The following is a 21,662-nucleotide window of genomic DNA, read 5'->3' on the forward strand; positions in this document are numbered from 1 at the left end:
TTCTAAAGGTGGTTCCAAAATTCAAAAAGAAATTTCAAATTTTCAATAGTTATTCTAAAAGAAGGAGACAAAGAAAAGTTGATTGAAGACTTTTCTTGTTATTCGATGACTTTTGCAAATGGACGGTACAAAAATTTCAACATAAAACAATTTTTTTAGCAGAGACTTCTAAACCATTTTTCTTGATAACATACATGAATGTATTGATGTATTTGAAATGTTGTTCTATACGTTCAGAAAATATAAGAACACCATCAATATAAACAATAACGAAATTTGAAAAAGGATTGAAATATCATTTATGATTTTTTGAAATTCGGAAGGAGCATTTTTTAGACTAAATGACATAACATTTTGAATAAATTAGACCACTTTCTAAATTTCACTATAGAACGGATAATAATGAATTCTCAAATTTGAGAAGTCTTTTACCTCGAAGAGTTAAGAGAATTGAAATGTCCAACCTAAGTCTAAACAAAAGTTTGACAGCAATTTGAACTAATCCAACATGAAGATATTTGGATTTCTTCATGTGGGATTCAATTGATTCTTTTGAAAATAAATTGATGTGTACATTTTGATTTTTGATAGATAAAGTTTTGATAACATAATTTTGAGTAAAATCAAATTTTCCAATTTCATAGATAGAATTCTTTTCTATCTTTGGAATTGTCTAGTTATGCAATCTTTGCTCAATTTGAGCAATTTGAAGTTCATGACTATTGAAATCATTTGATGTATATGATGTAGACGTTTGATCAATTTCTTCTTCATTTGGAAAACATTTAAAATATTTTCAGATCTATTTCTAGACATCGGAAACCAATTTGAAATAGAGGATATAATTAAATTCAATGAATTTATAACAATTTACCACTGTAAAAATAGATAAATAAGATATACTGATTCTTAGCAAATCTACAAATGGGACCACCCTAACACGCATTTCCAGGCTAACAACAAGTTGACCAACGTCTATTCAGCAGACATCAAGTTCTCCTATTTGAACAGTACCTATAGTGATAAACTACTACAACCTCACCTTACTCTCTTATGGCTCTGGTACCAAAATGGGCCCAGGTGGAGAAGAGTAGAAGTGGAAATAAATTTAAATGTTGAAAATGAAGATAATTTTATTGATATATATATAAGTCTAAAACTTTCATAATATGCTTGAATATTCAAAGCACTAGTCACACAAATTTCGAAACTTGGTGGACTAGTTAAGGCATTTAACATCAAATTAAAATGCATGAAATGAAACAACAAATTCTCTTCAATTCTTCAATTGGTTAATGATAGGAAAAGATTTTAATAATAAATAAATAAATAAGAAATGAGACCTACAAGTTAAATTCCAAACACTCACATACCTTAACATATGTATTTAATGTGCTTAAAATAAATTTAGGAATGAAACTTACAAATAACAAATCAACCCATATTAAATTCCTTTTATTGGTATGTACATTGCCACCATTTTCTTTGATAAAATAGAGTGTAGACTTTTCATCTTCTCAAAATCATTTTCTGTTCCATTTTCAATACATATTTATATGAAAGTTTCACAAAAAAGTGCACACTTTGGCGAGGGGGCAGGGGGGAAGAATCTTTCAAACGTAAAGAAAGAAAAACATAAGAGAAGATCAAATTTCTTAAGTTTTAGGTGCCGTAAGGAAACAACATTTACCGTCCAATTCTGTCCAATTCAAAGTTTCAAATTAAGGTAGGTAAATGTGCAAGTGTTATTTCGTTTTTGAATTATGATTTTTCATTAAAAGTTTGAATGAAATGGTACCTCTGGGTACGGTGCTTTGACACTGTTATAATTGAATGATCATTCTCCGATTCTATATGTTATGATAATGCTATAAAAATTGGATTTGCTTGAAATCCATCTATGTGCGATGGTATAAATCTACAGTTCGAATTATCTCTTTTGTCTTGATCTTAAAAAATTGTAACTCAATTGTTACTTGGAATTTTAGACAATACCAATGTTGTTTGATAGCCTCATAGGTTAGCTACTAAATAAACTCGGAATTATGTCAATCCGATATTGGTAGAATTTTCTATGTCACTTAAAAATAAACCGCACTGGATAGTGTTGTTGTTTTTAATTTCTGTCCTTGGTATCAAAAATTCATAACTCAATTGTTACTTGAAATTTAAATAAAGTCAAAGTCATGTTATTTCGATGTCTATGGAATTTTATATGTCATTTTAAGTAAATTGCACTGGTTTACCCTTCCAAACGAGTTGCTGTGAGGGTTTTAAAAATATTTTAATAACTCATATGTTGCTGACGGAAGTCAATTTTTGAGTGTATCATAATATAAGGAGTTTCCTACTTTACAATAAAATTTAATGAAATTTCAGAGTCAATAGTTATGCAAACGAATTTATTTTGGCAATTACCGCTTGAGATATAATGCAAGATGGCAATTTTTTTTATTTTTTTATTTCCTGCATTTAATTTTTTCGATAGATACAGGCATTGAAATCATTCTAAAGATATTTTTGAAATTGTTTCTTTTAGTATTAAATTGTATCGTTAAAAAAATAATTATTATAAATATATAATACTTAAATTAAATGTGTGTACTTTCCGCTAAAAGTATAGTTAATTATTATGTTTATGGCTAAAGTCCCATTAAACTAGTGACGTTTCAAATCATGAGGATTGGGCGTTACAGAATCATACAATGCAGCACTTGTATGGTTACCATTGTTGTGTCAAAAATCAATGAAAAATTGTCAAGCGTTTTTAAGTAAAAATTCTTTTAAACATTTTCTGTACCTATAGCATAACTGTTTTAATTAAACCCTTGTTTGATTTCCATTTTTTTTCAAACAACATTTTTCGTTTCCCTTCTTTTCAACTATATATTGTTCAATAAAATAATATTATATGTAAATCCAAAATTTTTCTTTATTTTTAACTATGTATTCTCCATTAATCTACAATTCCAAAGTTTATCCTTATCCTTTTAATGGGCTTAAACCTGCTCTAAATCAAATGCAGACTTAATAAAAAAAATATGTAGACGAACATGCTGAATAATAATAATAATAATAATAATAATAATAATAATAATAATAATAATAATAATAATAATAATAATAATAATAATATGCCATTTAGTATTAGTGATGTTGAACACCAATCTTGGTGTCAACATATTCTAGTCCTAATAAACTAGTCATAAATTTCTGTATTTAACTAAACCTATAATTTAATGATAATATTATTATTCATTATGAAAAGTCGAGTTAATTGTCCCAATGGTCACAGAACTTGTGTTTCTGTCTTTTATTGCTCATTGTTCACTGAAATTTAAGATATCGAGTTTTAATCACTAAACTTGTCAAAACGTTGGATGTTACTCACTATCTTAACATCTGTTCCAATTCTTTTATGCAATTAGTGACGTGGCTAATGAAATATACACGTGGGATCTCGTCACGCTATTAATAAATTGTTATGTCTTCGATTGCTTACCAAACTTTGAGAAGTATTTTCAATTGCTCACTAAAATTTGAAAAATGCCTTTGATTGAAAAACGTATTCAAATGCTCACTAAATCTTGAGATGGTCGAATTTTAGCTACTAAAATTATAAACATGACATCGACTTATTGTTCATCACAAAATATGTAGCACAATCACGTGGATCGAGTAAAAGTAATAAAGTGGACAAAGAGTCCAGGTTGTTGATCCCACGAGAAATTATTATTTAATTACACAATAGTTAAATTTAATTTTAACATTTTTTGTAGAATTTTAAGTTATTTTCAACATTTAAAATATTCGAATTTATTGTATATTTCGTTGTTAAAATTATATTAATATTTAGATTTTACAACCAAACACACAAATAAATTTAATTAAATGAATTTCATTCACTTTTGGTCCCTCCAATAAATAGATTGTGTTTCGTTATGAAGATCCAAATTCTAATTAAATTTATAATGTGTTTCGTTTTAAAATCTATTTCATTAAATTTATTGTATTTCCTTATAAAATTCAAATATTAATTTAATTTTAACAACGAAATACACAATAAATTTAAAATTTTCAAATGACGGAAATAGCTTAAAATTCTACAAATTATATTAAAATTAAATTTAGCCCCCATTTGGTACCTTTTTTTTCAAAATGCATTTTTCTCTATCTCATTTTCAACCACACATTATTTATTAAAATAATATTACACATAAATCAAAAACTTTTTTCTTATTTTTCAACCACATACTTTCTATCAAGTTACTATTTCAAAATGCATTTTTACATAAAAATGATTCTCAAACACCCCTTTAATTACTATGTAATTGAGTAATCATTTCTCGTAAAATCAACATTTAGATTCATTTGTCCACTTTATTACTCTTACGCGACCCGTGCGATTGCACTATATATTTTTTAACAAACAATAAATTAAAGTCATTTTTATAAGTTTAGTGGCCACATTCGACTACCTCAAAGTTCGATGAGTAATTGAAGATATTTTTCAAAGTCTAGTAAGCAATCGATGATTTTTTCAAAGTTTAGTTAACAATTGAAAACATTTTTCAAAGTTTTATGAGCAATTGAAGAAGTAATAATTTGTTAAGGCATGACGGAACGTTACATGTATATTTCGTTAGCCACGTCGCTAATTCTGTTAAAGAATTGGAAGGGATGTTAAGGTAGTGAGTATCGCCTAACGTTTTGATAAATTTAATGATCTAAATTCGACATCTTAAACTTTAATAGCAATCAAAAACAGTGACATTAGTTGGGTGACCATTAGGACAATTAACTCTAAAAAGTCGCATGCTGTAATGCAAATACCTTGAAAAGTACATCAATCCAATTTGGCGAGTGGCAACCCAAGAGAAAAAACGAAAACACAAGAAAAAGAAAAAAAATGTCGAGAATGGAAGACGAGGAATTTCGGCGCCGGAAAATGGAAGAAGTCCTCGAAGTGAAATCCCTCCGTCGTATCATCAGTGCTTATCTCAAGTATTTCCCACCCCTCTTTTCTAACAGATAAATACTCTGTATTCTGCGTATAATCAATTGTGTATATAGGTATATGTGCGTGAGTGCTTGCGTGTGTGTGTGTATATATATGTATAATATTATATTTTATGCCAGCGATATTTTCTGTATCTTGTATTTTTCTTTGGCCTCAGACTTTAATATGACAAATTGTAGTGAATAATATCATAGGAGCATCTCCAAGAACTCCCTTTTAAAGAGCATTCTTGAGAGCATTTATATGTTTAGAGACTAAAAAATTTTAAGAACTTCAATAAGTCTTTATATTTAATACTTAATTTTACTGCTGCTAAAAAATATTTATTATTTTTTCCCATCTTTCATTTGTACTAGCTTTCCTATATTATTTTCCTCCACTAAAAATTGAAGTACTTTGAATGTGTTTAATTATAGAGATGAGAGATGAATCCACTCTTTAAATTGAAATGTTAATTTCAAAAGTATCTTGAAGCATAATTTTAAGGGTTGACTATTTAAAATAAAGAGTTTATGAGCTAATTTTAAGGGTTGACTATTTAAAATAAAGAGTTTATGAGCTAATTTTAAGGGTTGACTATTTAAAATAAAGAGTTTACGAGCTCAAAAGTGCCCCCCCCCCCCCCCCCCACATTGATAATTTGAGGGGAGTGGGGCTTAAGTAGGCATTTGCAACATGAAATAAGCTCAATTGTTGAATGGAATTCTATAGATATATCGCGAAGAAATAAAATTGAGAGAAATGATTATATAAATTGAAAACGCTTTTCAGAAAATGGAAAGCGGACCATCTTCAAGGAAGATTTTTTTATTATTCACGAGCATAACTCCAAGTATGTTTTGAAGTGTCCTAGAGAAACAAATTGTTAAGGGGGCAGAAAATAGCCTTTTAAAATGTGCGTTAAAGATGAAATGCTAAAAAACTTGTGTTATATTTCATTAGTAGAGTATCATACATTGTACATTTTTTGAGCAGGTGATTTGTGAATTAGATAAACTAGATTCCTTGAGGGAAATAATTACAAGGTTGAAGAAAGAGCCTTCTTTTTTGAGAACCTTGTATCCTCTTTGGTAAGAACTTGTTCAGTTAATGAGTCCACCAATTGCCAGAATACTTAGAAAAGACCAATGTTCCATAATGATTCACGAATGCAAGAGAAAAGGTAAGATTGTCCAAAAATTAAGTAGTTCCTTTTTCACAAAAGAAGGAAAAAAAAAAAAAAAAAGAATCGTAATCAAGAATTATTCAACATTGATGCAATAACATGAACATATAACAATCTTAAATAACGAGTAGTGAACATGAAGATGGAATAGCAATCATGGTTTGGAAACATAAATATTGGTAAAGAATGTTCAAGCTTACTTCCAGACTATAAGTAATATGCAGAACTTTTGAAAACAAAAATCCTGAAAACATTCAAATAGAATCCCATTTTTTCTTAATGAACTTAGAGGTGTAATAGCATTGCTGAACTCCTTGTTTATTCTGAGACTTTGCATCTTTACCTAGATTGATTCGTTGTCATGGAGGTACTCCGTTTAAGAATCTCGCATGCAAAGCAACAAAGGAAACAGATAATGTTAAGAAAAAAAGACGGAGATGAAAAGATCTTCTGACCACTGTAGTTTACAGTCAGTCAATGGAACTTAAATGGATTTAATGGAACCACTTTTCCGAGATAAATAAACTCCTAAACCGAGTGCTGGTCCGGCAATCCTAAACCGAGTGCTGGTCAGCAAAAGTGGCTGAATAGGTACCTTATTCACATAAATAGAGGAAAATAGCTTTTTTATATTATAATAGACGTATAACACTATGGTAATGTTGTGGATATGCCATGTTAGTTCTGATGCTGTTGCACTCGCAACAACACACGGTGGCAGCTTTCTTATTCATTTATATCATAGTATCCAATCCTAATTTGGTTGTTGTCACTTTGATTTTTACTAATTGAAGCTTGCTGTATTCATTATCCTATCTTCTATTTCATTACAAAAAGGGTTCTTTTTCTTGCCTTTCTTCATGGCAAAACTTGTTAGATTGAATTACATTCTATAAAAAGCCTACTGATTAAATTCTTTCTTCATGGATTCTCTCAATGTAGCTATCCAGAGGCTGCAGAGGAGGATATTAGAAGATATGAAAGCTATTTTAGAAGACTTCCACCATCTCACAAGGTTCTTGTCTCCTATAAATTGTCGTGGTTATAAAATTCCTGAGACATAGATGTAGCAATTTTTCAAGAAGTTAAATTTTTAATAAGGATCACGGAGATGAAGAAATTTCAAGATGTGCATATTTAAAGAACAGAATACTATGAAGAACTCTATTGAACTCATGTTATTTCATATTTAACGAACTGTAGATGAAATGATAGGTAATAAATTTTGGCAAATCTGAAATAGTTCTTATTTGGCAAACTACGTCTTGTAACTTCCTACCGTCGAATTGTGAGTCTCATGAAAGGGACTTTGTAGAACTATTTAATATCTGCCATTCCTGATCTTCTATAATGGTGATGCTCACACTGTGTTATTATTAATTTGACACTGTGTGCCACGTGCTAAATCTACAATTTATATAGCAGTGTTATATCGAGAGATTTCACAGTGTTGACGAATATGGTTAATTGTAATTTTGAACCTTGATTTTTCTGATTTATGGTCTTCTGCTTTTGCAGGCACTTTTATCGCACCTTCCTTTGAAATTTAAGAAACTCAGATGGTATATCTATCTTGGCAAACTTTTTGTATGCTGATTAAGAATAGTTTTGATTGTTGAACTAAAACTAAATTGTCATTTCTTCCACAGCATCGGAAACTCTCTCTTCTGAAAAATTTTGAACTGAAAGAGAGATGAATAGTGTTGACACTGAAAGAGAGAGATGAATAGTGAAGCTCCATTGTTTTTAAACAAAAATATTAAAATTTTGCATGATAATGTGGAATACAATGAAGTACAGAATAGTTGGAATGTATTTCTTAGATGGCTTCTATAAATTAATACTTACATGATAATGTGGAATACAATGAAATACAGAATACTTGGAATGTATTTCTCAGATGGCTTCCATATATTGATTTGGAAGATCTTTTTAAAGAAATGAAGAAGTGTAAGAGAACTTGAAGTTGTTTTCTTTTCTTTCTTATGCAACTTATGGAATTTTGAATATTTACTGGATTATCTATTTCCTTACAATAGTTGCATATCTCACTAAACCGTAGTCATTTTTACTTTATATTTTATTTAAGAATTGATATGCGGTAATTAAAACTTAGATGACAGAATATGCTACAATTTGTTATGGACTGAAAAATGGTCATCGTTAACCTATAGCTCTTGGACGATTATAGCTAAGTTTCATTTTCATTGCAGGTGTATCTCACAAAATTCCTACTTCATATTCGAGATGCTTAAGGTGATTGGTGGATATAATTTGTCTCACTGCTTCTTTCTGTTTGTTTCCATCTTCAGTACTTGTTCAGTAAATTTTTTTTTTTTTAAATTACTCATTAATTCACGGGTTATACCCTCATGAGTCCTGATGTTAGTCTACACCTAATCTAATTGTGCTAAGGCTGCCACTGCTGTTGATATTTGGCAGGCATTTGATCCCCCTCTGGATATGAGTCAGGACATTGATATATCTTCTGAGCAATTTGTGGACGATGTATCAGATAACAATCCCTTCTCTGGTGAAAGAAACCCGTGTCAGTGTGAATCATCAAGTGGACAAATCTCTTCTTTGAAAGCTGATGAGCTTAGATTTGGGGGAAGTGCCAATGCAGTGCATGGGTCACCTAAAGCAGAACCAGTCTGTGAGGTGCAGAGTTTATCTTATTTTAGAAATTGGTTCAGATTTCAGTCTTTCGTTTATTTTGTTTATTTCAATTTCATTATGAAATTTGACCTCTGTAGATAACAACAGGAGAAGAAAACCAACCCTTCGGTGGAGTCCAATCCTGAGAACTGCTCTATAGGCTCAGCATTTGACAAAAAGGTAGAAAATGCTGATGGAAACAATGTTAAGGACGGTGACAATAATCCGGCATTATCCTCTGTGCATGCTTCCAATGCATGTCTATCCTTCTACCAAATTTTTCTTCGAACAGTAAAAAAGTGTAGCCCATAGTCCTCGATTATGTTTAGATTGTAATTTGTCTTAATTCTCTTTGTAAAATATGTCTTGATCTAATTGGCTTGAACCTGTCGCCATTTGTATATAAATAAAATTGATGAATGAGACAAAAACTAAGCATTGTGTTGGAGTGACAAGATATTCATTGATGATCCAGGATAATTTTTCCTGTTCATTGATTGCCATTTTGTTCTAACCCTCTAGAGTTGTATTTTCTGTAGTTGATAGTAAATTTCTTATGTAATAATGGTTGTACCTTGAATAATGATAGTAACTTTTGGAGGCTTCCCTGTGATATAATGCCTGTTGAAACGTCACTTTTCTGGGAAAACCTTTGAAATTAGAAGTAATGAGTACAAATAACATGAGTTCAGTGTGAAAAAGGGTACATCTCATAAATTTATGTATTTTTGGGGTTTGTTTCTCTATCAGCTTTATTTCAACAGCTATATTCCTTTTCTGAGGAATGCTTGCCCCTTTACTTTCTCTGTATTTATTTTTTCCTTTCAATGTAGTTCATTCAACGTTAACAGGTGTTCGTTGTACCTATCTGTAGGTATGCGTATCATCTCCTGATTGGTTGGACCCTGCATTACAGTTGCATGTCCCATTGGTTGATGTGGATAAGGTATGCTACTTGTCTAGTCAGTGAGATGATCGAGTTGTTTAGTTATACTACAAGGAATATGGGATTGAAAGAATTTTCTTTGAACTTCTTTTTAGAGTTGAGATCTTGATTGAGTGCTATTATTACTATGATAACTGATGGCTTTGCAGTTAAATACATGATTGACTTTTTGTTAATTTCTTTCTTCCATAATCTCTTGAATAGGCTGTTACCGGAGCATTGCCCTATCACATATAATTCAAATGTGTGTTTTGCATCTTCTGCCAAAATTGACCTTCAAAGGATATATTTCTTCATTTAAATATTTTGTCCCAGGTTCGATGCATTATACGGAACGTTGTCAGAGATTGGGCATCTGAGGTATTGATTCACTATCCATAAGTTCTTCTAGATAGGTGATATTTTATTGTGCATTCTTGTTTATATTTCACAGGGTCAGAGCGAACGTGACCAGTGCTACAAGCCAATTCTTGAAGAACTTGGACGGCTTTTTCCAGATCGCACTAAAGGGAGGTACAGTTTTTATGCTTTTATTTAACTATTTTGGCCTGATGAGTGGATTTAGTGACCGATACTCTTATCATGATTGTTGGTGTTGCATGGACTAGGGTTCATTTGAATATTGTCTCAATGCTTAATTGTTTTCTTCTCAAGTGACAAATGCTGAAACTGTATTCTTTCTGAACAGTCCTCATTCATGCTTGGTCCCTGGAGCTGGACTTGGGAGATTAGCATTAGAAATCTCATGTCTGGGTATGTTTTGGAATTGAATTTACAGTACTATATCTTGATAATTCTATTTTCACAGCATGATAAAATCTCTATATTACAGGTTTTATAAGCCAAGGGAATGAATTTTCTTACTACATGATGATTTGCTCAAGCTTTATTCTTAACCAGTAAGAGAATTATAATCTATGCTACATAAAGATAATGAAATTCAGGATTCAATTTGATATGAGTTATTATTTCTGTTCTACATGAATCGAGAAGTCTAGATTTGATTTAATGCCATTTTTTAATTAATTAGCACTCAAACTGCTGAGGAGTGGACAATATATCCATGGGTACACAGTAACTGCAATTCACTTTCAGACAGTGACCAGCTTCGCCCTGTTTCATTTCCAGATATTCATCCAGCTAGGTATTGTTTAAACTTCGTGTCCTTTTTATTTCAGATTTCCTACTTAACCTTGTTTCTTCTAGAATTTTAAAAATTAATAGGAGCTCCCGGTTCTTTATTTATGTGTCTGTTGATGTTGAGCTACAATGAATAGTTTCCAAATCAAAGTACATAGGTATTGGGAAGGCATACTGAACTAACATCTGAGTCATCCATTGAGATTGATGTTGTCTTTATAACACCCAAGTTTTTCCCTTGCCTTTTGCTTGGTGAAGTAAAACCTTTTATCTGTTCACCTGTTTCTCTATGTGGACTTCAGAGTTCCACCGACCCCATCCTTGACAGTTATTTTGGTATGTTCTCTAGAAGAGATATATTCTTAAGGAGGAGGTGTATTCAATTTAGACTTTTTTTTTTTTTTTTTTTAAGAGATTTAAAAAGCTTGGTTATATTCAGTGTAGACTTTTTAAGACTCCATAAAAGTCTAGGGATATTTAATATAGACTTTTTAGAAGCACTTTAAAGTTCCGAGATATTGATTCAATACTTTTAAAAGTCTTTTAAAGATATAAGATATTTAAAATGTCAATAACTTTACTTTTATAAAAGTCTCACGGGTATTAACTTTTTAAACATAAAGTACAAAAATAAAATCTCAAAATTTGTATCTTATTTAATCACATGATTTTGGGAGGCTTTCACAAAAATAAAAGTTATTTAATATTTATTGTTTGTTCTTTCAATATTTCTATTCCTCTTCCCTCCTACAAACCCTAGTGTTTAAAAAATTAATATTTTTACTCTTCTACCAGTTACAGTTGTTCTCTTTTCCTTTTCTTTTGTTCATCATTTCTCCCTATTTTCTACTCAAAAAGATCAAATTGTAATTAAAAAATTCTTATGACATTTTACTCTCCATTTTCATCTAATTTCTATGAAAGATCAATTTGTAATTAAATTTTATAAGACTTTATATAAAATGACTCATTCGTTGATTGATAATTTACTTTAGGGACTTGACTTGGCCCTTGCTCATGACGAGCCGAGCTCAAACTTGGCTCGTGTTCAAGTGTAGAGCCCACAAGCCCCCTTTTTTATTTTTAGAAAACCTATCTTTTTTGGGGCTAGAGATCAGCTACTTTTAGTGTAGGCGAAATTAAAATAATACACGAACAAATTGTTATTGCACAATTTTTATTATTTTTTATTTTTTTATTTTTAAAACAATTGAATAATATTCAGAAGATAATAAAGTGTGATGAACTGAGATATTATTTATCCGATCAGATAGTAATTGTGCAAAGTTATTTTGGACTCGATACTGTTCATTTTGTTAATCCTTTATACACATTAAATTTTCTCATGTCTTCTTTGAGTCTTGCTCCGAACTCGGACAAAATTTTGTCACTTGCAATAAAAGTATACTTTGATGCTACAGTGCCAAGTGGGAGGTGCTAGCAAATCATGTGCTACGATGGAAACAACTGGATATTGAGGTTCATAACGTCTCGGAAATTCAATTGAGTCTAATCCATACGACTTTAAGCATATGATGAGTAAAATATATAGACATCCATGTCGGTATTCTATTTGCATCTATGTTCGATGTACTTTAGTTGTAGGAAGATATACCATAGCCTACATTCATTGTTTCATCACTAACCATTATTAATAATGATAACAGTAGTTACTGTACTTGTCTATATTAGCGATAGGGATGGGCAACTGGGTATTGGCGTTCATAACGTCTCCAAAATTCAATCAAGTCTAATCCAATTGCAATAGCTGGGTCTACGACTTTAAGCATATGAGTAAAATATATAGATAATTATATCGGTATTCTATTTGCATCTATATTTGATGTACTTTGGTTGTAGGAAGAAGATATACCACAACCTATATTCATTGTTTCACTAACCATTGTTAATAATGATAACAATACTTGCTATATTGGGTCTATATTAGCGGCAGGGTGGGGACTCCTGTGTAACGTTCGCACCCAATCTTTGGACATACAATTCATAAATTTCCCAAGAGTGCTCTATATATAATTGGAGTTTAGAAATTTAATGCATTTGAGATTTTTTGTATAGTAAGTTTTATACCCTTAAATTATATCTAGGTCCATTACATAAGTTAAAGGAAATAGCATAGGTAATTCTTTCCAGTATTTTCTAAATTTTGTTTTAATTGGATATAATATATTACTAAATTCGGGCACATTTTTATATTCATTGAAAGTTAATGCAATATGATAAAGATGTTCAAGAACTTTAGGACTTGTAGGGTAACATACCTTACACAATACATTGGTAGCGTCATAAAAAATTGTAAAATGAATTTCTCACTTTGAATGCAAGTTCCCAATCATAATCTGGTAAATCATTGTTTGAATCATGTAGATGTCTAGAATTATAAAATTTAGTAATAACTAATAAGTGCTTTGTATCCATAACAAAATTTTAGTAATAGGTAAGTTGAGTTCCATGATGACCTTCATCGGTTGTAAACTTGGTATTTCATGTTTATCACAAAAATATTCCATAAACTTTGTTTTCTACTAGGTGATGTAATAATAAATATTAGTGCGCATCTAATTCTATTGTTTTGTACGCTAATATGTTTTAACCATCTTGCACAATTAAATTAATACATGACAAACACAATGAACATGTAAAAGAAAACCACCAAAATCAGGATTAAGAGCCTGACATAATTTATGAACTACCAATTTATTAACAGTTGAATTGTTAAAAGTAAAATTACAAATTTTCTTCTTACGACGATATTTTTGAGTAATTCTCGTAACAGCATTAAATATGATTAATATTATGAGGATGATGAATTGATTTAAAAGCATTAATTCTTCTATGCATACCCCAAATTGGGTCTATATAGTGAGCAGTACTGGAAAGATGGTTGCTCAGCATATGCATACCCCAAAAATGGTCTATATAGTTGTAAGAAGATCATACGTTAAGTGGTTGCTCAGCATCTGCTACAAACTTGACCATTTTCTCACGGCATTTCTCTCATGTATAGACCTGTGTTTAGTGTACGATAACTTGTATCGGGAGAAGGTGAACCATATTGGAGTTGAGTTTATGTATGATCCATAGCTTCATATTTGGCTGAACATTTTTTGTGATGTCTGTTTAGATAGGTAGTTTCGATACTCTTTTGTCATGCAAATCTAACTTTGCAATACCTACGTACCGCTTTTGCTTTTTTGTTTTCCATCAACTTGATTACCTATGGCCACCAATTTGAAGTGTTCTCAACACTTGGGCAGTTTGTTTCATTTTCATTTATCGGTTGCACTTACTACATGCAATTCTTTGTTGATGTCATTCAAATCATTTGGATTAGTATTCCTATGCAAATTTTCGTCTCCCAAACTAACAGGAATTGGGATTTCGTTAAGACCATTAAAATCGTCATTCGAACATAGGAGATGCAGCGTGATCTGCACTTTAGGGTGTCAATGGTTTGTTGGAGTTGACACCACCAAACATAGCCTAAATATTCTCCAAATAGTTATTGTGATCCATTTAGTAGAAGAAATAGGAAACTAGAAATTGGAAATAAAATTAATAGATGAAGTGAGAAAATATGAACTAGTAAATAAAGTGATAAAAATTGAATTATTTATACTAAATTGTATTTGTAGAGGAATAAAAACTTGAGGAATGTAGATTGTAGAGAGTTTGATGTGAAAAAAAAGTGAGATGGAAAGATAGGCATTTAAAGAGCTTTTTTTTTAAAAATATATTTTGAAAGCAATATGACCTAATGATGCCTGGAACTTGTGACCAACGACCATATTTGGTCACACTTTCATGGACGAGCCCTCGAGCCACTCGTTCATGAGCCGAGCCTACGAGCTACTTGCCTCTAGGTCTTGAACCTAGATTGACTTTGGCTCACCACAAGCTTGGCCCTATACAAATTTGAGCATTTAATGAGCTGAGCTTGGACGAGCTAAGAGGGCTAGTCGATGAGCCACTTATCCTAATTGCCACCCAAAGTTTCTTTTAAAAGTTTGATATATTGATAATACTGAATATTAGAAATTTCTTTATTTTTTATCGTATTGTACTGAATACTATATATATATATGTATATGTATAGTATTCTGATTATTTATTATCAAATTTAGGTGACTTAAAGTTTATTATATTCTTTTAATTTTTTTATTGGGGAAGGGAGAGGAAATGATAGGAATTGAACCTCCAAAAATCCTATGTGGGAACTTCGTGATGGTGCTCTAGATCAAAGTAAATTCTATTTTAAATGAAAGCCTTCAAAAGTCAAATAAATTATATGAAAGTCTAAATAACTGCACAAAAGAGTTCCATTAATTCCATACAAATCTATAAAATAAATCAAACACGAATTCCACGAAAGCCTGTCACTTATAAAGGGCTTGTTTGAGCCCCAATATTCTCCAAATTTGCATTTTAGAATAGTGTTTTGATGGAGAATATTTGGATATAAAATAAGGAAAAGTTTTGGGTTTGCGAGTAATATTATTTTATTGAAGAATGTGAGAAAAATGTATTTTAGTAATAATGAGGATCAAACAAGTGCCAAAGTCTAGATTGAATACACCCCCTTAAGAGTCTTGACATCATAATAAACCTGAAAATTTTCTTCTCTGTGTTGATGAATAATTCCCTTGATAAAGCAGAAATTAGTAGCCAGTCTGACACTATCCTTTTGGAAACTTCCATGCACATTTATTGCTTCCCCATGCCCAAATTATTATGAACTTTTAACAGTGCAGGGATCACTGAAGGCTTCTCAATGTGTGGTGGAGATTTTGTTGAAGTGTACAATGATCCAAGCCAAGTTGGTAAGAGAAGAGCAATGCATTTTCCTGAATTGATTCATAGGATGTATAATTTATCGACTCATTAACAAGGATTAGATGGTTTATTTTCTATACAATTTGGGATGAAATGCCTTCGACCTTTGCAATGATAAAAGCTGGTTAGTTAAGTTCATCGGTCCATATATGTCCATATAGAAGTAGAAGATACGACAGCTATTGCAGCCCTTGCTTCTTCAGTTTGACTCATATTGAGAGTTACTTTTAATGCTATCAAGATATATGTATCTTCCGTTACATTCAGTAGTGTAAGTCAATTTGTGCCCTTTTAATACCTGCATTGAATCCAACAGTTGCTTAAGCCTCAGTTTGTGGTGTCATGAAACCCTTCTGTATTACTCATGATTTAGCAATTCTGACAACCAAAAGGTTTTCTTGCTCTCGGCTTGTCGTCGTTATTGAAACTTCCATAAATTTCCCTCTAGTACTGATATTATCAAATGATTGTTGGACCATGGTATTACTTTTACCAAATAGGCAAACACATAATTGTTGCATACTTTCTCATATGTTGGTCAACTGATAATTGATCGTTGCCGTAACACCATTATTGTTGATTATAATTTTTTGACGTTGAAAACTGTATATATTTCCAATTTATATATACAAGTATTTGAGCACTGCTAGCGACATTTGTTTTGCACTTTCATTTCAATTGTGAACCGATTGCGTCGTATAAAATTCTGGGCATGGTTATTTAAATGGATAAAAAGGTTTCTTTGCCTTGCAATCTCTCCGTGCTAGGTACTCATGTTGTCATGTGCCTGTGTTGGCTTGTCTAATGCTTTATATGATTTATTTCCAGGAGTTTGGGATGCAGTTGTGACTTGTTTCTTTATTGACACGGCACATAATGTTGTGGAATATATCGAAATCATCTCGAGAATTCTCAAAGACGGGGGAGTAAGTAGCTTCCTGTGTTTATTGTTGAATCCTTCCCATCTATATGGAATGAATATATGATATGTGGTTGACAGGTATGGATAAACTTGGGACCCCTGCTTTATCATTTTGCAGACATGTACAATCAAGAAGATGTAAGCTTTTTATTATTCTGTATATATAATAAGCTTGATAAATGGCATACAAAATTGATTTCACTTTGATTTTCTTTCAAGGATATGTCAATTGAGCTGAGTTTGGAAGATGTGAAGAGGGTTGCGAGTCATTATGGATTTCAAATAGAGGTAATCATCATAAATTCAGTTGTGTAATCGACGTGATACTCTTAGACATTTGATGTAAACTTCGACTTTTCAACTGTATGTAAAACAGAAGGAATCAACAATTGAGACGACATACACAACAAATCCAAGATCTATGATGCAGGTAAGCTTATTACCTTCTTTAAGTTGTATTTTTCAGGTTCAATATCTTCTGCTTTATTTTGGTTGGACATTCAACTTAGTTGAAAATCCAGTGTGGTCAATAGGTAAACTTAAGAAGTAAATTCTATCATGATTCTAAAGGAGACTTAATGTACATTGTGATAACTTTTGCTGTGAACTGAAAACTGTATTGAACCTTTGGTCATACCCTTCAGCCACTATAATTCACAATGAGCAAATTTTATTTTGAAAAGATTTTATCCTTCAAATGATTGATGGCACCGTTATCTTGAAGGAGAAAAAATAGTAATTGGCAATCTGAATTTTATATTGATCTTGCAATTTTATGTTGTGTACGAGTCATCATCTTGTTAATAATCTCACAGCTGATGGGACAGCTTTTTATGATAAGACTGTTTATGTACAAGGGTTCTGCTACAGGAACAGGGGGGCTGACCACCCCCCTGACCGAACCCCACAAATGGGTGGGCGGAGGGGGGGGGGTAGGTCCCATTTTTTTTTGCGGGCTCGACCCCCATTTGTGGGGCTTCTGTTACAGAAGCTTTGTTCTATGTATAAAACCAGTACCATATTTGTTAACTTCGCCAAAAGTTATTGATTTATACAGGATTTACTGTTTATTTACAATTCTTTACAACACTTCAGGGTAAGGTCATGTAGTAAATAAAATTCATGTCAATCTGTTATTGATAGCTTGCTCATCGATTCATATATTTAATAGTCCCAACTCCTTTTTTGTATCTGCTTATATGATTTATGGTTCAAAAGAAGTTCTCCAACATGTGGGAGTTACAAAGGGATATTGAGATAAACTCCATCAGCCAATTCACGATGTACATAAGTTGTTACTTGTTCGACTTCAGTTTCAAGAGTACAGATCCATATATTATCAGTTTTCAAAAGTTATCTTTAATGTTAAATTGAAGCTATCTCGGAATTATACTTTTCAAGAACACTTCTGTATTATTGTCTTGTTATTTGATCATTGATCCATTACTTACGTGTTGCCACAATGCATCTAAATTATATTCGTTGCTTTTGAGTGCAGAATCGATATTTTGCTTCATTTTGGACCATGCGGAAGAAACCGTTTGCAACAACAGAACAGGGGGCATAGGATGATTATATTGGAATCGTCGGTGGTTGAAGTCTTTTATGTGCTATTGTAAGAATAGAAACATTACATTTAACTTTGAAAATTCATGTTATTTGTGATAATGTTGGCTTACAAAGTTCAGTGATAGATAATGAGACACTCTAGGGATGAGTGCTTGTTCCTATCCGACATAGAGTTAAGATTCTATAAGTTGCATTTGACCGTTGATATTATGTTGAAACATATCTTTTGATGGCATTGCTCTTCATCTCTCTTAGGCACTTAACAGCACTTGTGCCTGATTATTTTTTAAACCTGTAAACACCATGGCAAGTTAAGATCAAACGCCACCAGAAAAGTCCCATTCCAAATATTCAAATGACAGTAATGTCAATCCTGGAAGAGATCCATCAAATCCATACTTTGTTCATTATTCAGATCAGCTTGGACATATACTCATTCCAACAAAATTTGACTGGTAATCCAACAAACTGACGAAATATGCTCTGTGGAATCAAAGCAACAACATGATTTTATTACGGCTGACTCTGTAGAATTTGATCTAGCAAGAGGGGTAGTTCATGCAAATAATGCTCAACAAATGTGGGAAGATTTCATTGATCAATTTTTGTAGAAAAATGCACCAGAAATGTATCAAATCCAGAAATCCTTAGCTGCATCTCAAAATGTATCATGATGATCTCATCATATTTTACACAAATCAAAAGCCTCTGGGATGAATTAAAAACATATCGACATCTTCCTCTTTGCAACTAGAAGAAAGAACGTAATTATCAGAGAGATTGGTTGATGCAATTTCTCACAGGCCTATGAGATGTTGCCATTGCCTCAAGCCTAACGTACGTCAAGCATACTCTTTCGCCATTCAAGACGAATCATAATGACAAATGACATCAGCATCAACTAAAAACTTTTCATCGTTGTGATGATCAGAGTCGAACCAACAACTCCTCAAATAATTTGAAAGACGAGTACCATAAGCACTCTAGTAGCAGAGGTCATACAATTAAAATTTGTCGGACTTTAAAGTTTCATTGCAAGTGTTGTGACAAATAATACTGATAATGAGGAAATGTGCAATCATAAAAGTGTGGGATATAGGTTCTCAACAGCGCAGGAACTCTACGCAATCGACAAATCAGCAGCAACAACAACAATGTCGATCTCGAGGCAATGCAAGCAATTTCTTTCCTCCTGCTAATGCAACAAATTTCGCTCGGTATGCACAGGAGGGATATCAGCAAGACATCAATACTCTTAGCCAATTTCTCCAATTCACTCGATTCGTCACACAGCCTTCCGCACAACAAACACAATATACACAATCCCCAAACTCATTGCACGGTCTTTCTAAAAAAGAACTTCAACTACTTGCTCGTGCTGTGTCTATGATGACTCCAAAACCATGCTTCTGGTAATAGCAATGCTTTTGCAAATGCTTTAGGCTGTTCACTTTACCCATTTCATTTAATTTTGTATTAACTAGACCTTAGATTTTGGATAGCGGAGCATCATTTTCTATTCAAAGAGAATCCTTATCACTACTTATTGTCAATTTACCCATTGGATCTTTTGCTCCCAATCGCTTCAGTGAGGACCGTACCATTTAATTCAGATATAACTTTAAAGAATGATTTATGCGTTCCCTCTCTTCACTTAAATTTGATGTCTATTTATAAATTCACCATCGCTCTAAATTGTTGCGCCATCTTGTTTTCCTCATTCTATATCTTGTGGCCTTGGCTACGGGGAAGATGATGGACTCGCATAAACACGCGGTGGTCTCTATTACATGTCTCTGTTGCAAAGGACACTAGTCTCCCATCAGGTTTCTCACACTCCAAATCTGTGGCAGGTGCGTCTTGGATATCCTTCACCATATTGTTTTAAATCGTTTACTTCATTGCCATCTTCCAATAATGTCTCATATGATAATAATTGTAATGTTTATCAAATGGTGAAATTGTAACGACTTCAACCTCGAGCACAAACTATTATATCATAAATACTGTCCGCTTTAGAAGAGCAGAAGAGCATACCCATCTTACCCCTCACGACTTGCTATTGCATCTCGAGGATTCTAGCCAAGGACATTTGCCTTATGAGAAACTTAAATTGAATTCTGATACCAATTGGACAAGTTGCTTAATTGGTACCAAAATTCAACTTAAATCCCAATAATGCAGAGATCTAGAATTCGAATCCTGAGAAATGCGATAGAAATTCGTGAGGAGTAAAAAGACAGAGAATCTTCCAAAGTGAACAACACATATGATATAACGGTTTAGACACGAGGCCTGGGTCATTCCAAAAAATGCGCATTTTTTGGAATGATCCAATCTCTGTGCAGCCCAAACTATTAACTTACATGATGTCTACTCCGAGAGAATTTAAGTCCATCCTACCCTTCATAAATTGTATCATGTCTCCAAGACTCATACTTAAAACCTTTATCTTATTAGAGACTTAAATTGAATTTTGATATCAATTGGTCGACTTCATTTTCTATTGGCCATGTCAACTTATGCTCCATTTGATTTGTTATTCTGTGATATTTGGAGTCCACATAAAGTCCCCACATATCCAAGGACACTTTCTTTCTTTATATTATTGATGATTTTACACAATACACATGGATATTTCTTATGCAACATAAATATGAACTATGGAGACATCAGTAAGTCCTTCATTGATTTTGCTTATACTCAATTCCATGCCTATGTTAAGGCTGTTAGAATAGACAATGGTTCTAAATTTCTATCGATGGGATCTTTATTTATTTATTTCACACAGTTGAATACCATCGCACTTGTGTTAACAATCGCTACAAAACGGAATTGTGGTACTCCGTGCACTAAAATTAAATTTGTAGTGGCAATATAATTACCCCTTCATTATGGTCACTCTTCAACTTGAGGGGAGTATTAAGAATACACACACACACTCACTCACTTAGAAATAGCACTGGTTGATCTCTTGTAATTATTAAATATGCTGTATTTCTTTGTAACATATGAATAAAGAAATAAAACCAACGCTCTATTTTTCTCACCTGACCATTGACTAGAAGTAAAGGATCAAAGGGCCCAACTGCACTCATAACCGAACAGAGAAGTTGCTGGCCCGTGAACGTAAATAATAATAATAATAATAATAATAATAATAATAATAATAATAATAATAATAATAAAAATAAAATAAAATTTAAAGAGAACTGGCGGGCCACACTTAGGCACTTCTTTTACAAAAGGAGAAAAGTAAAATTTAATGAGGAAGCATTACAATAGAGACAGTCCTAAATGTCACCCCAGCAAGAATTGTGTTACAAGAAATTCATAGCTATAAAAACCCAAGCAAAGATTGCAATGACACAAACACTTGAAATGAACAAAC

General features: G+C 32.3%; 1 protein-coding gene across 2 annotated transcripts; it reads left to right on the plus strand.

Annotated features, from left to right (window-relative positions):
- Nucleotides 1-4,843: 4,843 nt before the first annotated feature.
- LOC111410587 (carnosine N-methyltransferase-like) lies at nt 4,844-18,506 on the plus strand. Of its 2 annotated transcripts, XM_023041007.1 has the most exons (18): nt 4,844-5,004; nt 7,128-7,200; nt 7,704-7,747; nt 8,399-8,441; nt 8,628-8,846; nt 8,952-9,023; nt 9,718-9,789; nt 10,105-10,149; nt 10,223-10,302; nt 10,478-10,542; nt 10,622-10,688; nt 10,820-10,933; nt 15,694-15,767; nt 16,609-16,706; nt 16,781-16,840; nt 16,922-16,990; nt 17,079-17,132; nt 18,201-18,506. In XM_023041007.1, the coding sequence occupies exons 1-18, from the start codon at nt 4,910-4,912 to the stop codon at nt 18,267-18,269; spliced, it is 1,413 nt and encodes a 470-aa protein (XP_022896775.1). In that variant the 5' UTR covers nt 4,844-4,909; the 3' UTR covers nt 18,270-18,506. The 2 variants fall into 2 exon arrangements, with proteins under 2 accessions (XP_022896775.1, XP_022896782.1); XM_023041014.1 differs by lacking the exon at nt 7,704-7,747.
- Nucleotides 18,507-21,662: the final 3,156 nt, after the last annotated feature.

Source organism: Olea europaea, chromosome 2, assembly GCF_002742605.1.
Source record: "Olea europaea var. sylvestris chromosome 2, O_europaea_v1, whole genome shotgun sequence".
NCBI lineage: Eukaryota > Viridiplantae > Streptophyta > Magnoliopsida > Lamiales > Oleaceae > Olea > Olea europaea.

What these genes read in the sequence shown, in the direction of transcription:
- LOC111410587 (XM_023041007.1), top strand. Translation starts at nt 4,910, where the DNA reads ATGTCGAGAATGGAAGACGAGGAATTTCGGCGCCGGAAAATGGAAGAA. An exon ending in AAGCAGAACCAGTCTGTGAG is followed by an intron (nt 8,847 to 8,951) that starts GTGCAGAGTTTA and finishes AGATAACAACAG; the next exon opens with GAGAAGAAAACCAACCCTTC. An exon ending in ATTAGAAATCTCATGTCTGG is followed by an intron (nt 10,543 to 10,621) that starts GTATGTTTTGGA and finishes TCTATATTACAG; the next exon opens with GTTTTATAAGCCAAGGGAAT.